Source organism: Zonotrichia leucophrys, chromosome 5 (assembly GCF_028769735.1).
Source record: "Zonotrichia leucophrys gambelii isolate GWCS_2022_RI chromosome 5, RI_Zleu_2.0, whole genome shotgun sequence".
In the NCBI taxonomy this organism is placed as follows: domain Eukaryota; kingdom Metazoa; phylum Chordata; class Aves; order Passeriformes; family Passerellidae; genus Zonotrichia; species Zonotrichia leucophrys.
In genome coordinates this window covers 12,813,713-12,831,972 of record NC_088175.1, presented here as the reverse complement: position 1 = coordinate 12,831,972, position 18,260 = coordinate 12,813,713, and the positions used below count along the sequence as shown (strand labels likewise).

The 18,260-nt window shown below is 38.5% G+C and overlaps 1 protein-coding gene across 10 annotated transcripts in view; it reads left to right on the top strand.

Moving 5' to 3' along the window:
* The first annotated feature begins 5,639 nt into the window (after nucleotides 1–5,639).
* Nucleotides 5,640–18,260, top strand: part of SPATA7 (spermatogenesis associated 7) — a 34,079-nt gene continuing 21,458 nt past the window's right edge. Inside the window, exons 1-4 of one of the 10 annotated variants that reach the window (XM_064715653.1) lie at nucleotides 5,640–5,793; nucleotides 14,704–14,790; nucleotides 15,453–15,545; nucleotides 16,431–16,478. In XM_064715653.1, coding sequence (XP_064571723.1) covers nucleotides 5,754–5,793; nucleotides 14,704–14,790; nucleotides 15,453–15,545; nucleotides 16,431–16,478 — 268 coding nt within the window. In that variant the 5' untranslated portion in view covers nucleotides 5,640–5,753. Of the gene's footprint in view, nucleotides 5,794–9,668; nucleotides 9,777–10,095; nucleotides 10,144–10,679; nucleotides 10,805–14,371; nucleotides 14,390–14,703; nucleotides 14,791–15,452; nucleotides 15,546–16,430; nucleotides 16,479–18,260 lie in introns of those variants that run through there. The other 9 variants (XM_064715654.1, XM_064715655.1, XM_064715652.1 and 6 more) reach the window with 9 other exon arrangements.

Sequence of the window (18,260 nt, the reverse complement as noted above, 5' to 3'; positions counted from 1 at the left end):
CAAAGATTTTTTCTTAAGTATTAATAAAATAAAATTATTCCATAGAAAAATTACTCAAAGTCTTTCATTGCAGTAGTTAAACTGCACACATTCCATTTTGTTTCTGGCCATTTTCTTGCCTATTGCTTTCTTTCACACATAATTAGAAGTTGTTAATATGACTATAATTGCTATTACTTATGAAACTTTGCATGCCAGCTATTTTCTTAAGCTGTTTCCTTCATCTTCCAGTTTGTATAAACACACAGGTTTTAATGAAGTTAATGTGTAAACATTACAGTACCTTTTTAAGGATAAATAATACCCCCAAACTCTTCTGAGCAGAAATTTAAGTCCATTTCTAGTAAAACTGTTTTTCACGCTCATGCAGATATTGAAAATTATCAAAGGGCTTTGGAAAATCATAGTATATCTGTGTCTCCTTTTGTAGAAAATTCTAAAGATACCCTTGAGAATTTCTCTTCTTGACCTTGACAAAGCTGGAAGAACTCTCTTTAGCACAAAGGATCCCATTTATTCAAGCATGTGCATGGATTAATGCGTTGCCATGTACGCCTGAGCGTGCTGTAGTAGAAAGTGGAGGGGCCACACAAAATGCCACAATGACATCCTTCTGTCTGCCTGACATGGGCTAGGGAGACATAGATGATCCATCCAGCCTAAGCAGGAATAGCTTCACTGAATTTACTGCAGTTGTAGCATTTATATATGTCTAATCTGGGTCATAAGTTTCTGATCTTCACTGAAATATTTTTTTAAAAATCATTCTGTCTCTCATTAATTAGTATGAGTAAGCATTTTTATGTATCACAGTAGGTAAATCAATTAGAAAAAAAAATAATTTATTTTGGTCTAGACAACTCAATTATGACATTTACATGGGTTTTTTTCCCTTTAAAATTCCAATATATTTCATTAGTTATGCCCATCTACATTCTTTAATACCTAAATGAATTAAAGTAATGAGAAAAGAACAGCCCTCAGTAGTCAGCTCTACTAAAGGACAGTTTTTAACCTAGAAGCCTTCCATCTGCAAACTTGCATGGGAAGAGTAGATAAACAGAAAATGACACAATAAAAGGACAAATATAAGCAGATTCTGAGTCACCCAAGCTACTAGATAGTGCATTACAGCTGAGAATAATATCTCATACAATTTATACAGGTTTCTTCCTTGACACATCTAAAAATAGACTTGTATGACAGTATAGATGCATTATAAAACTCTGTACAGATCTAAAAAGAAAGAATGGCTGTATAGTGCACATCTGCACAGCAGCTTCCTGGAGAAGTTTTTGTAGCAGTTATTCTATAAATGCTGCAGGGGAGACTTTTCATTCTAAGCTGATAAATTTTACGGAAGTTTAATACTGTGTTCATAGAAACTTTATATCATTATATATTCCTATAGTTGCCCTCTTATTTTAGGCTAGCTCCCTTATTGCATTCTAAATTACAAGGTATTAAAAACTATAATTTGTAAGATATGGATCTTCTCCTCAGAAGTTTTTTTGCATCATCCTTCCCACTGGAGCCCTAGCTTTGCAACAATCTATGACTACTGCTGCCATACAGACAACAACAGAACAACTAAATGCATTGCCATGAAGAAAGCAAAGGAGTCTGCAGCCCTGCCAAAACACATAACTCTCCATCATTTAGAAAGCTGCAATGATATTTCAAGACTGTACATGATTTTAAATAACTTAACCACATGACCAAAGAACATGCAGCAAACACAAGGCAGAAAAGAACTTACCACTCCTCCTGGAAAAGTAATCCTTTATAAAAATCCAAAACAAACCAAAACAAGCAAACAACATATTTCAGTAGCTATTAAATCCTTTTTTCCCCTCACACCAGTGTCTGAAAGCTACTTCAGTTGTTTCAACACAAGAATTTCCTAAGTAGGTAGCAAAAGAAAACTGCTCAGCCAGTCTGTTTAAATGCACTTAGAAGGTACCACGTCCTCTAATCTCTCAGGTAAATGTTTTTATTTCCACATAGTTGAAGGGGAAAGACTTCAAAGTTGATGTCTGAATGTACCAGGTGGGAATTGCTGCAACTCAGTGACAGCCCTCTGAGAGCTGCAACGAGGGGTTTGGAGCCCTGACACACAGAGCCACAGGCAGGTGACAATCTGCACTGAGATAGGGCACTTATGCCAAATAAATACTCAAGTAAACCCAGGAGAATTATTTCCATGATCATTGTGATGAATTTAGGACTGTTCTAGAATACTCTGTGAATAGAGTGTGCAGATCTGGTTGTTGGGCTGTTTCCTGCCTGCATATGTGACTGCTGTAAGGAAAAGAAAGAAAAAAGAAAATCAATGGCTTGAAAGAGAAGGACTCTCCAAAAAACTGCAGATTAATTTTCCAGGATGCACACAAACAATTTTTCCAAGAAAGCCAAATCCTACAAAAGCAAAGTTGTGACATTATGAACAGATCTCTGTCCCAAGTGAGCAGGTAACTGTTTGAGGTCCTGCCAGACACACCATCTTTTTCAGAGGAATGGAAACTTGTCTGGCCTAAGCATGCAAAAGCGGACATCTCATGGGGTATTTCCTTTTTTTGGACATAATTCTCTCTGTGTTGGTTTGTTGCTGAATGTATGAACTGTACATTTTTAGAGTAGTTAGGTGTCTACCCTGGATGATGCAGAGGACAGAAGTAATAGACAAGGAGGCAATTGTTCCCTAAGTCCATGCCAGGGTGGGGACAGACGCCCACCCACACTTGCAAATGTGACTCTCATGTTCCTGGTGCATTCCTTCCCTCCAAGTGAAGGCACATTTTAAAACCATGTTCTGTTGTAATGCATCCTAAGGAAAAGGGGAAAATTCCTACTGCTGACAGACAACAACAGTGATTGCCATGTTTCCTGTTTTCAGATTGGGAAAGGATGAATTTTACAGGTTCTCACATGTTACTCTTCAACAATGGTAAGATCTCTACAGTGATCTGTGTAACTTATTTCTGGACTTTTTTGAGCATATCAAAATCCAGAACTGATTCAATTTTTGTTAAGGATTTTTGTTGTTGTTGTTTAATGTATGTTATGGTACTTAATGTGCACACCATTATAAAATTGCATTACTTTATAATTACACTCAAAATATATATACTCTCACAGACCAAAGGAGGCCAAAAGCCACCTCAGGCCCATAAGTGAGACCAATTAGAAATACATAAAGCTTTGGGATGTGTTGGCACTGGTGGTCAAAAATTTCAGAGACAGGATAACTCTATGATGCTGTGACTGCTGACTGAAAGGGAACAAATGGAAATCTCTACATTCCCTCAGCGTTGCCTAGAAACCAGGGGAATATTTCTAAAAATGCCTACTTACATTTATGTGTTTTAATTATCTATGTGGTGGAAAAAAGCATAGGAACAAATAAGGAAGAGATTATGAGAAATCTGTCATACGGGTTTGTACAGAACAGCCTAACACTGTATATTGAGTACTACAAACTGAGTATTTGGGAAACTTATATTCAGAAAAAGAAACAAACAAAAAAAGTCTTTAAAAGTCTAGAAAGAACTATAAACAGCTTTATTTTTGGGTATTTTTTTGTTTTGTTTTTGAAAAAGCAGACACACGTGTTTTCTGTGACATGATCTCTGTAGTAGAGAGTACTACAGCCAATCACATAGAGGTGAGAATCTTGTCAACTTTTATTCTCTCCAGCATCTTCAGGTATCTGAAATGGAAACTGTTTAAAGACTATCTCTACCTTTAAAATCTACAGATTCAACAATCTAAATTGTATCAAAGTATAAGCCAGAGGCCCTGAAACACAAGAACAATGGTAAATAATTTCCTGAAGCCGTTTCTCCAAATCTCTAATTTCTCACATAATCTGCTTCAGAGAAAAAACAACAAAAATAAAAAAATAAAATAAAACAAAAAATAAAACCACAAAAAATGACCAAAAGCTAATAAACAAACAAACCCCACACACAAGCTCTTTGGACTGTGGTTTTTTTTGGTTTTGTAGCTTTTTCCTGACAGATATTTTCCAAGAGATTGACCTCAAATCCAAGAGACATAAAGGAAAATGACAAAATGCTATACAATTATTTTGATTTGACAAGAAAGTAAGGTGCTTATGACCTTATGGTTGACAGTAGTTGAAATGCCACAGCAACTGATGTTTTTATATAAAAAGCAGGCAGAAAGACGGAGGGCCAGAAGATGGAGGACCAATGAGTTTCCAAGGCATATATTTCCTTCCCTGACCTCTCTCAGACAAATTTGACACCAACTACATTTAAGGATGATTTAACAGAAAACCGACTGCCAAAATGATAACTAAAACATGAATCACAGAAACTAAGGCTACATCAAAGGAGTACTTCATAATTGGTATATCTAAAATTAAAAGGGACATCACAACATTCAATAGTCAGAATACTACTGAAGAGTTTTTTGAAGTACTTGGTAGAGTCTACACAAAGTACTGGGGCAGATAAACTACTGATTTAAACCAGCATGTATGTTTGTGTGACCAAGTGGGAGCATTGACTAAGGTAGAAACAAGGAAGAAGAGTTGTTTTTAAGTAACATCCCCTGGATTTTGCTATGATTTTGAGCTACATTCAAATGAATTTTTCTAGCATGTAAGGAAGTGTAGCAAATAATATAAAACACTGTATTTAGCCTATAATTAATACCCATTTCGAGATAGTGAAGGGGAATGTCCCTCCATCTGGCACAACGTTATTTTGTGACGTGTTGGGCTATGGAAGGGACTGCAGTACTGCTGGCCAGTCAGTGTGAAAAATCTTCACACAAAAACTCTCAGAGATTTCCCTGGTTAGTGTGATGGTGTTTGCAGGGGTCCCAGGATGAGAGAAGAGACGAGGACCTGACTCCAAGTTTCAGAAGGCTTGATTTATTATTTTATGATATATATTATATTAAAACTACTCAAGAAGAATAGAACAAAGGATTTCATCAGAAGGCTAGCTAAGAATAGAAAAGGATTTGTAACAAAGGCTTGTGACTGACTGAGACAGTCTGGACAGCTGGGCTATGATTGGCCATTAAATAGAAACAATCACATCAGACCAATCAGAGATCCACCTGTTGCATTCTACAGATAATCATTGCTTACATTCTGTTCCTGAGGCCTCAGCTTCTCAGGAGAAAAAATCCTAAGGAAAGGATTTTTCATAAAACATGTCTGTGACAGATTAGGGAAAATAGCAACCTGTCAGACAAACTGTAAATATCACCCTATTGCTTCTTCACAAAGTTCAAATTCAGCATATCGGCATGCATACATTAATCAGATCAAAGGCTGCTTTTTAAAAGGTTATTTTGGGGTCCATTTTTAAGGTGCAATTCGTTTTCAAAGACATTGAGATTAATTTCTTCAGAATAAAGCACTGGCAATGCTCTAGGCTCTCGCTTTGTCACTCGTTCCCTCAAATATCAGCAGATTGCCGTAAATTTCTCCTGAGCATTCATTATTCTTCAACTTTCCGTCAAGTTCCGAGGAAAGGCTTGGTTGCTGCGGGCCCGTTACGGACGGGGACAGCGCCTCCCCGCTGCAAGGGCGTTTGGGGCCCGAGGCCCCGCGGCCCCGCCCGGCCCGGCCCAGGGCCCGCGCCGCCGCCGCGCGCCCGCCGCCATGGCAACGCCGAGCGGGCCCCGCCGAGCGCCGCCCGCCCGCGCCGCGGGACGAACCGCCGCAGCCGCCGAGCCCGGCCGGCGCCGCCCCCTCGGGCCCGGCCGGGAGCATGGGGCTGAGGATGCAGGGCGGCAGCAGGCGGAGCCAAGGTGCGGGGGCTCGGTGGCGGCTGCGGGAGGAGCGGGGAGCGGCGGCCGCGGCGGGGCGGCGGCCGCAGCCCGGGGGACGCCTTGCCTTCCGGCCTCCCCCAACCCTGCCGGCCGTGGGGGTGCGGGGTGCGCCCCGTCTCGCCCGGGGCTGGGGACAGGCGGCTCCTCCGCCTTCCCCGCTGGCGTGTGTGAACGGGCACGGAGGCCACGGAGCCGGCACGGGGCCCTACGGAGCTCGGGGGCCGCCCGAACAGCGGGCTCGGGGGGTCGCGCCTCGCTCCTGCCCTCGCGGCCGCCCCGAGCGCTGCCGGCCCGGCCGTGCCGCGCGGGGAGCCGGCGGGGCGGCGGGGGAGGGAGCCGGGTGCCGCCGCTCGGGGAGGGACACGTCCGGCCCGGGACCGGCTGTAATCCACCCAGAGTCGGGGCCTGGAACTGTGCGCGCTACAGCCGTCACCGCACTGTGCCTCCTTACGGTACCGGCATCGAGTGCTGCTGGGGCCGCGCTTCAGGCTGCCGGGTTTTCTGTGCCAGCTTCTTTTCTTAGTTAACTTTCGTCTTCTCCAAAGCTGTTATTCATGGGTTATATTGGATTGTGCCCTGTGTGTACAGCGTCCCACGGCATTTAGCTGTAGATCGAAGTGTTTTGGTTTGGTGGGATTTTAATGCGAGTGTAGTTGAAAAATAAAAGACTCAGAGGTTTTGAAGGTCCTATAAAGTGATTCCTTACCCACATTTAGCCATCCGTGGGCTGCTCTGGTGCCCTGTTCCTATGAATAGTCCTAGGGGCACTTGTCATTCATGATAAAAAAAGAGGCAAACATGCGAAAATGCTTGCATGAGCCAACTGTGGCTTTTGGAAAATACCTAAAATATTTTCAGGTATAAACTTGATTAAATGCATAATGTAAAACAATGGTAGGAATTATTCAGTGCTGCATTGTAACGTCAAGATCATACCTCGCTGCATAAAATCAGAGCCATTTGAGATAACGTTAGGCTGTTGTGTTGTATCTCAGTGTCGGTTCCAATCTTTGGAGGCAGTGACAGATGCCACTTCAGAAGATGTCTGATATCAAAGTAGAGTTTGAACATAAATTATAATACTATATAGGAATATAAAATTCAGAGCAAAAACTAGTATCTTGTACACCAATTTTTTATGCTCCCTTACATAATGTGAAGGAAGTTTTATGAGAAATACATCCTTTTTCTGACTATTCTTACTATTGTCAAAATACTTCTATAGACAATCAGAAAGCATGCCAATTGTTGACTGTAAAAAGAGAATAAGTAGGAGTCAAGATCTAAATTTCATTCAGGTTGCAGCAAGCTTTACTTGAATGACTTCTGTTCAGCAAAAAAGTTCAAAAGTAGGGAAGAATTACTGTGTGTCTGTTAAATTGAGAAGCCATTGCCTGTCTGTATAGGAGGTCACAATGGAGGCAGGATTGTGTGGCTGAACAGTCCACGTGGGGGTTCTCAGGCTCCTTACAGAGAGCAAGGATTAGCACAGGCAGACAGACAGACTAATACGCTGAGCTGAGCTGGAAATCTGTGTGCCAGAGCAAACTTGGCAGAACAGCCACTAGGCTGCTTGCAGTTCATGAAAGGAGGAGAACACATCATATTTATGGTTTTTCAAAAGAGTTGTATCTAAAATGTTAGTACAGAGAAAGTGGGATACACTATTCCATGTCTAGTTGTATGCCATGCAAAGTTTCTTGTTCAGTCTCAACCTCATCATTTCAAAGAACCAAAATTTGGCACTTGTTTGTATCAGGCCTTGTTTTGTCTAGTGAGAATACTGAGAAAATAGATATGTATTTTTAATATATCAGAGTATATAGGATTTTCGTGTAGGTCTTGTCAAAGTTCAAATGAGGCTGAGATTTTTTTACCCTCCTAGAAATACCAAAGAATTAATCTGCTATGTTTTTCCGTAATTCCAGGTATAAACCTTGAAGTTATTTACTGTTGTATTTTCAGGAGTTAATATACTCACAGTTAATAGACTCACAGATTTGTAGTATGACCTCAAATAATCTGAATACTGTAATTTTAAACCAGCTTTGTTGCTTAAATCCAGTCCCCTGCATTGAGCTGTTTAATGCCCATTGGTGTTCAGGAACAGCAATACCTGACAGCATCGTGCACTTACTGCTAATCAAGGACACACATTTGGGCCACTTTTATCTTACAGCATAAAGTGGGGCTGAGTGGGGAGCTCATCATTACTGCTGCATGGGGGCTGCTGTTGGGTTTAGGCAATTTGCACTGGCTTCCAGGATTTTAAAACTAAATTTAAATACTTCACATGTTTATAGACAACATCATCTTATTTAGATTTTTTTTTCTGGTATTGTAGGAAGTCCTTGCATTAATCTGACTAGAGCTGAAAGGGTGTTAACACAGAGACTTGTGAACTACTTTTTTTTTTTTTAATTCTTCCTTCATTTATCATTTGAACAAACAGCTTATTAAATTTACTAAATTATTTGTTTGGTAGCACCAGTTTTTAGAAGCTGAAATTTTCTTTGGCTAACAAGAAAGATGGAAAATTATCTAGTTATGTCTTCAAAGAAGGAAGGACATTTACAAGTTTTATTTGAATCATAATAATTTTAACTGAAATTGGGAAATGTTATTCAGTGTTCTTAACTTCTTATCAAATTTACTTTAATTTAACAAATTAAAACCTTCACTCAATACATTTTAAATTGTGATTGGGTGAAGAGTCTGATACCCACCTCATCACAGCCTCCTTCCAGGTAGTTGTAGCAAACTGACATAAATTCATTTTCTTTTGCCTGCAGTTCTTATCATAGTTGTGCTACTGACACACACAGCTGTTTCTGCTTTTGAAGTATGAATAGAGCAAGAGTTTGCATCCAGAACTTCCCTTGCTGAAGCCTATTGCTAGAAAAATTTTAACAAATATTTTTCCAGAGTCATGTAATCAGATATGACTCGAGGCTGCTGTATTATTTCATTAGGTTCCTTAAATTTTTCAGAGGAGGGTTTGACTCTTGAAATTGAAATACAATTTTGGTTGCATGGTTTTAATTAATACAGAATACTGTAAGATTATTAATTCTAAAGGTCTGAGAGACCTAACTCTTAGGTATTGAGAGTATGTGTATAGAAGAGCTTTTGTGTAATCCAGCATAGTAAGTGTATAAATAGCACCCATCTAATTAATGGCTTAGGAGGTTATGTGTAGTGCTTGTCAGAGGGTGTATCATTTTCGTCATATTTTGCCTGTGCAAAATTCAGATGGAAAATTTGGGACTTTATTTGAAATTTGGGGTCGTGTGATTTCCTGGGTCTCTCTATTCATTGAGTTTTGCTGGTGAATTCTGCTATATATTAACAAATCTTAAATGAGATTATTTTAAAGATGACTTCACATGTGAGGCTTTATATTCCCAAGACTGATAAGTAAAACCAGAAAGGGGTTCAAGAGGCTTTTGTTTCATTTGCGTGAACAGGAAAGAAAATACAGGTGTAATTATGACATGCTTGTTTTGCCTCACTGTAACTTTCAAATAAAATGGAGCAGTATCTGCAGTAAGCAAGTGGCTAAATCTAAAGCCATGTTTGAAGGCCTCTCATGTTTGCATAGGTGCTGCAGAAAAGCAGTGGAGACTTGCCATGTTTGCCCCTGTATTGTTCACCTAGGGAAGGAGTCTGTGAGCGGGTCACTGCTCTCTGCTGGCCTTTTTGTGCATCCAGTTCTGCAGCTGTTTGCCAGTTCACCCATCTGTGAATAAACTAGGAGCATTAGTATTACCCAGTGGCTGGGCAGGAGAAAACCCAACAAATTAATACAGATTTTGTAGAGAAACTCATCCTGTTCTGAGGGTAAGAACTAGGCAGCCAAGGATAAGCAACCAGAGAAGCTTAAACTAGATGAGCAATTGTAGTTCCTGTAGCACCTGGTCAGCCACAGCTGAGCAAGTGTTTGAGGGGAGGAATGGCCACAGGTAAGGAAGAGGCAGCAAACTGGGGATATTGAAAGGAGTTCAGGGGGGATGATACAAACATTTAAGCTACATGAACAGGAAAGATGGCCTTATTACTAATACTAATAGAATATAGTGGTTTTTTGAGTATATTGTGCTAATGTGAAGGGAAAACAGTTAAAAATAGAAAAAATTAGTTTCTTATTTAAATAAAGTTTAAATCCAATGTGGATTTTTGTAACTAGGTTAGTCTTTTAATGTACTCTGAGCTATCATCTTTCCTCTGTGTATTTCTGTGTTATATTCATATATACAAAAATTTTTGTAGCATAAAGAATTAATGGATTGAAATTGAATTGAAAATTCTCCTAGTTCTCTACCTCAAAAGGTAAGGAACATTTATTTCAGGTCATAATTCAGTTCCTTTAAGTATGACCTTGTCAGACATATTAGATAAGATTCTTAAAGGAGTTTCCATCCCTGCTTGAAGTAATTTTGGATTTCACAGAGATTATTTAAACCAGTTTTGTTCTTTCCTCAGCATGTGTACAGGATTAGTGTTGTTGTGTACTGTTAGTTGTATAGAGTTAGCAGAGTTAATTCATAGCAGGAAGCCCACTGAAGAGGTCGTAAAACTGATTGGTAGAATAAGGGTGGTAATGGCAGACATCCTTGATGTGTATGAAATTCACAGCACAAGCCATCTGCATGTTGTTGCCTGAATTATCCACTTGAGCAAAGGTGTCTCTTTAACTCTTTTTGGTTTAGAGCATTGAGATATTAGGGAAGAAAAAAAGAGTTGGCAGTAAAAGAAGCAAGAATAGCAAACCTTTATAAATCACCGCAGTAGCCGGAGCCTTTGCAAAGCATTTGTCAGCTTGGGTCCTTATCAGGCTCAGAGGGATCAAATGCCCAAATCTCTTGCAAATGATGCAATTCCAGGCTGTTAGAGGCAGAGGTGTTTTGCATTGCCAGCTGAGAGGAGGCCGCTGTAGAACTAGGAATGCAAGAGTGCTGGAGCCCCCAAAGCCAAACAGCTGCACAGAAGGGTCAGTATTGACAGGGATGAGGATATTCTTCTGGAACAGCTGGGGAGACCTGAGGTCTAAATCCACCTGGGGCTGAGGGTTGTTTGAACCCAGACTGAGGTCTGGGAGCTGCCTTTTGGAAATTACAGTGTTCGCAGGTCTCTAGTTAAGGTTTGATGTCTTGTAGTGCTGGATTTAGATGCCTATATCCAATATCCCCTCTAAGGTCTCTGTATTTTTATGGCTTATCTTTAAAGTAGCAAGTCTTGATGGGTAAGGGTAGCGTGATAGATTGCATTATTTATTTAATTTTTATTTGCTATGACTGAAGTACATGCTTGTTATAAAAATAGTAAGTCTAATACTTGTGTTTAAAATCTTTTCTGGGAGAACATGGTAATGAAAGACTGGGCTTCTTTCCAGTATGTATTCACGTTCCAAATCTGAAATGACTTTGTAGAAAAACCATTTCTATAAATTCTGCCTATCCACTAACAACCAGGAAACAAAGTAATCTGCCAATTTTTATAACCTTTAATACTGTAACATCACAAATTAAGATAGGATGCATTTTAAATTAAAATAAAACTAGAATTTAAACAAATATCTTTCTATTTTCTTTGGAATAATATAGTTATTACTTACGTTAGATACCAGCTGGAAAAACATTTAGAGAAAGCTATTTTAGTTTTTTCTTTATTGTTGCTTAGTGTCGTAGAAGGATCTAAAAGATCAAATACATTTTTAGAAGTATTTGATTTGTTTGCTGTCTGTACTTTAGGAGAACACTCAGTATGAAAATCCTGATTTTATATTCAGTGGGGACAGTCCACTTACATCTATAAGGCATTTATAAGGCAATCAGATAGTTACATGTGTCATATATCAAAGATATTTTCATGGTTATCCTCCCATTGTTTGGTTTATATTTGATTAGCTGTAAATTACTGAAAATCCCACCTTCTCCTTTAAAGCTCTCTTTGCATACCTAAGCCTTCAGTTTGTTTCTGCTGTTGTGCAAATAACTGAAAACACAGCTGGAATCCAAATAAATACCCGTTCAAGTGAAAAGATAGCCTGAAATGATAGCTGTGAAACTTTTGACCATTAGCACTTTCTGCCTTCAGGAAGGTAAAAAGAGCCTGCACGTAGCAAATTCTCCACTTTCTTCTCTGACAGTAGCAACATGTGTTTCCATGATAAGGGTGATTTCTGTGCCGTCTCTATGTCCATAGTCCAAGTAGAGGGCATAGAAACGTTCTTTATTTCTCCCGACTGACACTTTTGGACAGCTTTTTTCACCTGTGAAACAGTGATGCCAGTATTTCCTCCTTTTTTCCTCCCTGCTCCTTCCCCGGGTACAAGCCAGGTACAAATGAATTGTAAAGGACTAAACCAGCAGAGTTTTTCCTGTAGAATTTCCGCTGTGCCATCTGCTGGTGATGCAAAGCAAGTGAACCTTGTAAAGTCCAGTCTTGCAGTGCTGAGCAGTTGTGTCTCTAGCTGAAGACATAAAAAGCAACAGGTTTCTGAGTGTCCCTGATGGTGTTTAATGTGGGACAAAGTAATTTAGCTTACCTGAAGAGAATCAATTGTAGAGAGAGCAGTGTCTGCTTTTTTTAAAGTGATCATGTTTGCTCTTCTAGGATTCTGTCACATAAGGGTGAGTCAGTGGTACTGTAAGCATTTACCTAACAATACCACAGATTCTTCCCTCTGGAATTATAGCCAAGCTCTGAAGCACAAAAACCAGTAGAATATTTTGGTTATTTAAGCAATTGTAAATGAAACATTTCTGATTCCCAATTGTCTGCTGTAATCCAGATTTCAGGTATATATGCATGCAGGTTTTTATCACTAGAGAAAATTCTATCAACTAAAATTTATAATCTAACATTCAAGTCCTCCCAAAGACTTGCATTCTTCCAACACCTGCATGTTGTAAATTCTGGAAGTCATGGGTTTCGGAGTGGATCCAGCTAGACTGTGGATACCACTTGTATGTAGTAATGTATGGTAGAGAAATAAAATATTTTAACAGGAAATAAATGCTTTATTGGAAAAGGTTTGCAGTCATTGTGGAAACATTCTGAATCTAATAAATATAATAAACATGTGTTTGGAATTTTAATATTTGAAAAATAATTTATTGTTTGTCCATATGTATCTCAGTTTAAATCACTAACTGAGATAAGGAAGAGTTGTACCATGAGGGGAATCAGCCATTTGAAATTGATACAGATGAGCAGGAATGTTGGCCTTTGGATTTAAAGATAACAGTAAAGAGTTAAAACAATTGCAGGATAGTGTTGAAAAAATCTCCAAGAGCTTTTTTTTCACTGTCCTTTTTCAACTGCTGATCTGGCAACTTCACAGCAAAAGGAGTGAGAGTGCTGTTATTGCAAACACCACAGCTACTACTGTAAATCCACAGAAGCCTGTACTGTATAAAGGCTGGCTTTTCAAAGTTTTTTTCAAAGATTGCCCTTGTATTTTCTGTGCTTTGTAAGAAAGGTAGAATCTGTTGATCCAGATTTAGTGTTATTTCACAACAGGGGAAAATTATTTTAATTTTCTTTTTTTTCTTAAGATATTTTTATAGCCTTCTATACTAGCAGTAGTCATTCAAAATTTAGTACAGTATGGCTTTTTTATAAGGCCTTGAGTAAATAATGTTAAAACATCGTTAAATGAATGGTTTGTTTTGCTGAAGTCTCTACTAATTAATATTTAAGACACCATGTTCACCATCTTGTGCAACATGCTGTTGAACTTAAATACAGAGTTATATACTATGGTAGTTATATATGTAATTGCAATAGTACTTTACCAATCATGATGTAACAGTGGGAAATGAAAAAGAAGCCCTGCAGAGCCAGGTGCTGGGCCTGCAGGAGGTGAGCTGTGAGAGGTGGGGTGAGGGGCTGTTGCCATGTGTGGCATGGCTGTCACCATGGCTCCCTGCCCCCTGGTCAGTTTGTAAAGGTAAACAGCCTGTATCACCCCAGCTGAGGTCACTGGGAGGAGATTCCTGCTCACACTGGGCAGGTCCAGTGTGCTTCTTCATGGGCTGAAAGGGGGAAAGCCAGAGGTCAACAGGAGCAGTAATGCAGTTGAGATTCCCATTTCACCTGCATGGTGGTTGCAGAGCCTTGAACTGACAGCTGAGAAGTACAGTGGGGATGGGAAGACCACATGGACTTTGATAGTTAATAGTATTAAATTTGTAGAACTTGTGTGTACAGTTTTAGAATTAATGTTAAGTAAGTGTGGTTGGTATACTTACCCTGTTAAAAAAATCCTGTTTGTTTTGGTTTACATTTTATATACCTTTAATGCCTTAAAGCAGTGCTCTGTATACACTAGTATTTGTAGTCCTGGCATTTCTCCTGTCCAAATTTGTTCTAAAACAAATTTGTTCTAAAGCCAGTTTTTAAATCTTAGGTTGCATGACAGCCACAGGTTTTCAAAGAGGAGATGCAGATCTTTTAATCCACATTCTCTCAGTTTCCAGAGCAACTGGTTGTTTAAGTTTTGTTGGCATCTCCACTTGTCTGTGGAATTCCCAGTCTCTCAAAGTGCCGTGAACTTTGAAACAAACTGGAGGTTAGCATAGAAACAGAATTGTGACTGTATCTCTGTAGAGTTTAATGACCAGTGTTACATTCAGACTAAAGTGTTCTGAAAGTCTGTTCTGCTGTTTAGCTCACTGAACCACTGAGAGCGCTATCATTGCACCTTGGTGTTTAGATTAAATTATTTAACTACATTTATAGTTCAGTGATTTTAAAATGATTGAAGAAGATTTTGAAGAAGATCCATTAGAACCATTCTTGCATTTTTTGGAGAAAGACTTTATCTTGTCTATAAAAATATGTGTGGGGATTTTTTTCTAACTTTGGTTTTTGTTTCATGTTTAGTTAAGATGAATGAATGCCCAGGTCTTGTCATTCCCAGATGTGGTCCAGCAAGTCCATTTAAAGGACACTTAAGTAATAAAAGTAATGGTAAGTAACGTGTACTTTCATCAGGTCGACTTGGTTCCATTTATGTGAATTAATTGATTTTGTGCCTAATTTTTTCTTAAAACTTCTGTATAAATCTTATTTGGAGAAGTTTAATAGTACTTATGTTTAGTATGCCTTACTGAAAATACTTTCAAGGAATTAGTTTTACCTTGACTTTACTGCTGACTACAAATTGGTAGCAAGATGAACAAATATATAAAGATCTCCCATCTCTGTTAGCTGTAATATACTTATATATATAGATACGTTTACCACATTAAAGAACCCCTGAGGTTAAACACATTCCTTTAGAGCCAGTAGTTTACATGGGCTAGTTTGTGATTCTGTGCTATACTGACACTTCAGACACCTTTTTTTCTCAAAAGAACATAGAGTGAAGAACAGGAAGTTTCCATGTTAACATTTTTGTAGTACAATTTCAGCTACTTTTGCAGCTATTTGTTGAATTAATGGCTCATTGAGGAAAGAAAAAGGAGACATGATGATTTCGTGTGATAGTAACAGATAAAAAAATACTGCCTTTGAGCAAAGTTAAACAGTGTCTTAAAGTTTGTGAGTTTGAATTGCAGTTAATAACTGTTTAAAATTGTAGTATTCTTTTGCTTGCCTTTCCAATGTTCAAATGTATTTTAATCTTACAGCTTTCTGCATTTGCTCCTCTCGAAATCTAGCTAGCCAATACCTGATCAGAGATCACATGGTGGTTCATTATAACAGAGTTCTTGCAGCCAAAGGTAAAAATGTGCATGTATGAATGAACTGTCTCCCCCTAAATTTACCTCAGTCTCTCAGAATAGCGTCATACCAAGACGGGATGAACTGGATTGTAGAAAATTGCTTTTTCTTACCCATACATGTGTCAGCAAGATGTGGTTTCTACTTTATAATACTTATGTATGATTGAGATGGGAAGTCTTGTATGAAAACATTTTCCTTAAATGTTACCAAGGATTCTACCTTAATTTTAGAGCACTTTGTGCTGTATTGGCTTCATTCTGCTTTTGATGAAATAATGAATTATGAAATAGTAGGCTGAACTGAAGGTCATAGTGACAGTCATAATAGCAAACATACAGAAATTATTTTAGGAATGAAGGCAGAACATTTCTACCTAAACTCAGATCACAATGTCTTTCTTTTATTATTTTTATTTCAAAAACTTAATAATCTTTTGTTCATCTTGCAATGAATAGTAATAACAAGTTCTAAGGACTGTGAAAATTGCCCTGTGTGTTTGCAAATGAGAAAATCATGTTACTGACAGAGTCCATCCTCACAACTACAATACTCACAATGTTATGTCTCATGACATACTCAGTATCCTCAGGAATGCAGGTAAACACTATCAGAACAAAATGTACAGAAACCTTTTGAAAGGAGTCTTCATTTAAGTGATGATTTTTCCTTTAAATATGTGTTTTACCCAGAGAGCTTTATCTCAAATCCTGTGACCATATTAATGACAACCTAATACTTTAGGTACACAGTAACTAGAATATTTTAAAATAAACAATGAAATTAGTCTTTTTCTGTGTTGTTTTGTTACTCCATTTTTCTAGCTGTCACATATACTAAGTAAATATTGAGTCACTCACATTTGATGTTTTTCTTATTTTCAGCAGCTGTAGACACTTCATTGCCCAAAAGTAGGTTGGCCAGCATCAAACGTAAGTATTTGTTATGTATTGATTCTGTAAATGCTGCTGTAAAACTGACTTAGCAAAAGAGCCAGTGAAGAGTAACAATAGCATATAACCCTTAACTCAGCATTCATGTGTCTGCTTGTTTATTCAGCTTTCACATTCTCCTTCAGCTACTTGGAGATACCTTGAATCTGCATCAGTGGAATGCTGGAGAGATGGATCTGGGCTGGCAGGGATTAGCTGTGTTTAGCAGGACACTTCATTTGTCAATGGCAAAAGTGTCGCAACTGCAAGAGAAAGGATAATCTTAAGGATATGGTACAAATGCATAGCAAAATCCTGGACCTTTCTTAACTAAAACCTTTGAGGATTTCTCTCACTGCTCAATGTGTGCATGTAACTGCTATCTTTTTTCTGACCTGCATTACTTTATATGCTGTTCCATCTGACTAAGATTCCTTCACAAATAATAAGAAACTCTGCCATTTAGGCTGAAAGTTTTGTAGTTATCAAAGAAGTAATTCCATGAGAAACACCTACTTTCAAATTCATCATTTCTGGTCTCACTGACTTCTCAGTATTTAAAGTTAATACCACCCAGGTATATCTTGGTCAGTTTCTGCACTATCCTTATAAATTCTAGGTTTTTATAATAAAATTTAAAATTATTTCAATTTTATTTCATACTTAAAATTAGAGTGACTGCATTTTTTCCCTGCAGTTCTATGCATTGTTCATCAAGAGATACACATTTCTGTACTGTAATGACCTTGCAACCAAGTGTGACATGTTCAGGTGTTGAGCTCAAGGTACCATTTGTAGAGTCTCTGGTAAACCCTGGAGAATCATTTTCCTTCCTCCGTTGTTCTGTGAGACAGATTACATGGAGATGACAGCCAGTAGCTCAGACAGGAAGAATGTTGCAAATATGCTGAGGAAGAAAAGTAATAAAAAGGGATTTTAGAATATTTTCAAAACAATTTCTTCTTTCTTGCTCAAGATGAGACGCGTGATTTAGCCAGGCACAATTTTAACTTCAATGTGGTTGAATATCAGCAGTATCTTTAGTGTCACTGAGGATGAGGGGTTTACACCTTTATTCTCACAGTAGTTCACTGTGAGTAGTTCTCTCAGTGGCATGTCATTGTTTTAACTAAAGCATATTATTACTTTTTTCTCTTTGTGTTCTTTGTGTAGTTATTGCATTCCAAATAAAGTTTCTGTTCCCCCTCTATTTCAGGATTTGGGCAAGGGGGTAAATTTAGATTAAAATTATAAGATTTATTAATAGCATAGATTTACAAAACAGAATTCCTGCAAATAGTGTTAAAAAATACCTCCTGAAAATGTGCTTCATGTACTGCTAGAGTAGCAGGTGAGTATTTCCCTTTGGGGTTGTTGCCATGCATCAGTCATTAGTGTTTAAGAATTAAACATGATACTGTAGTTGGCATTCTCCCTGGCCTACTGAATGTGTTCTGTCCTTAAAGTGGATTTAGTTTCCACTGTTCTTTTCCTGGTATCTTAGCTGGCAGCAAGGCAGGCAAGGTGCCATGCCCCTGGGCTAGCAGTGAGCATGTTCCTGTGTATTAGATCAGGCTTACTGACTTAAAATAGTTGTTAGAATGTGAAACTTCTTGAAATGTGAAACTTCTATGTTCAGAATTAGTCCAAGCATGTTGATTGATACCAGTGGCCATTAGAAGCCTGTGGTTGTGAAACTTGTGCCAGAAAACTTTACAAAGGCTATGCCAAGACAGCTGCTGCTACACATGCCTAGTTTCTAACAGTACTAACTTTTCAACC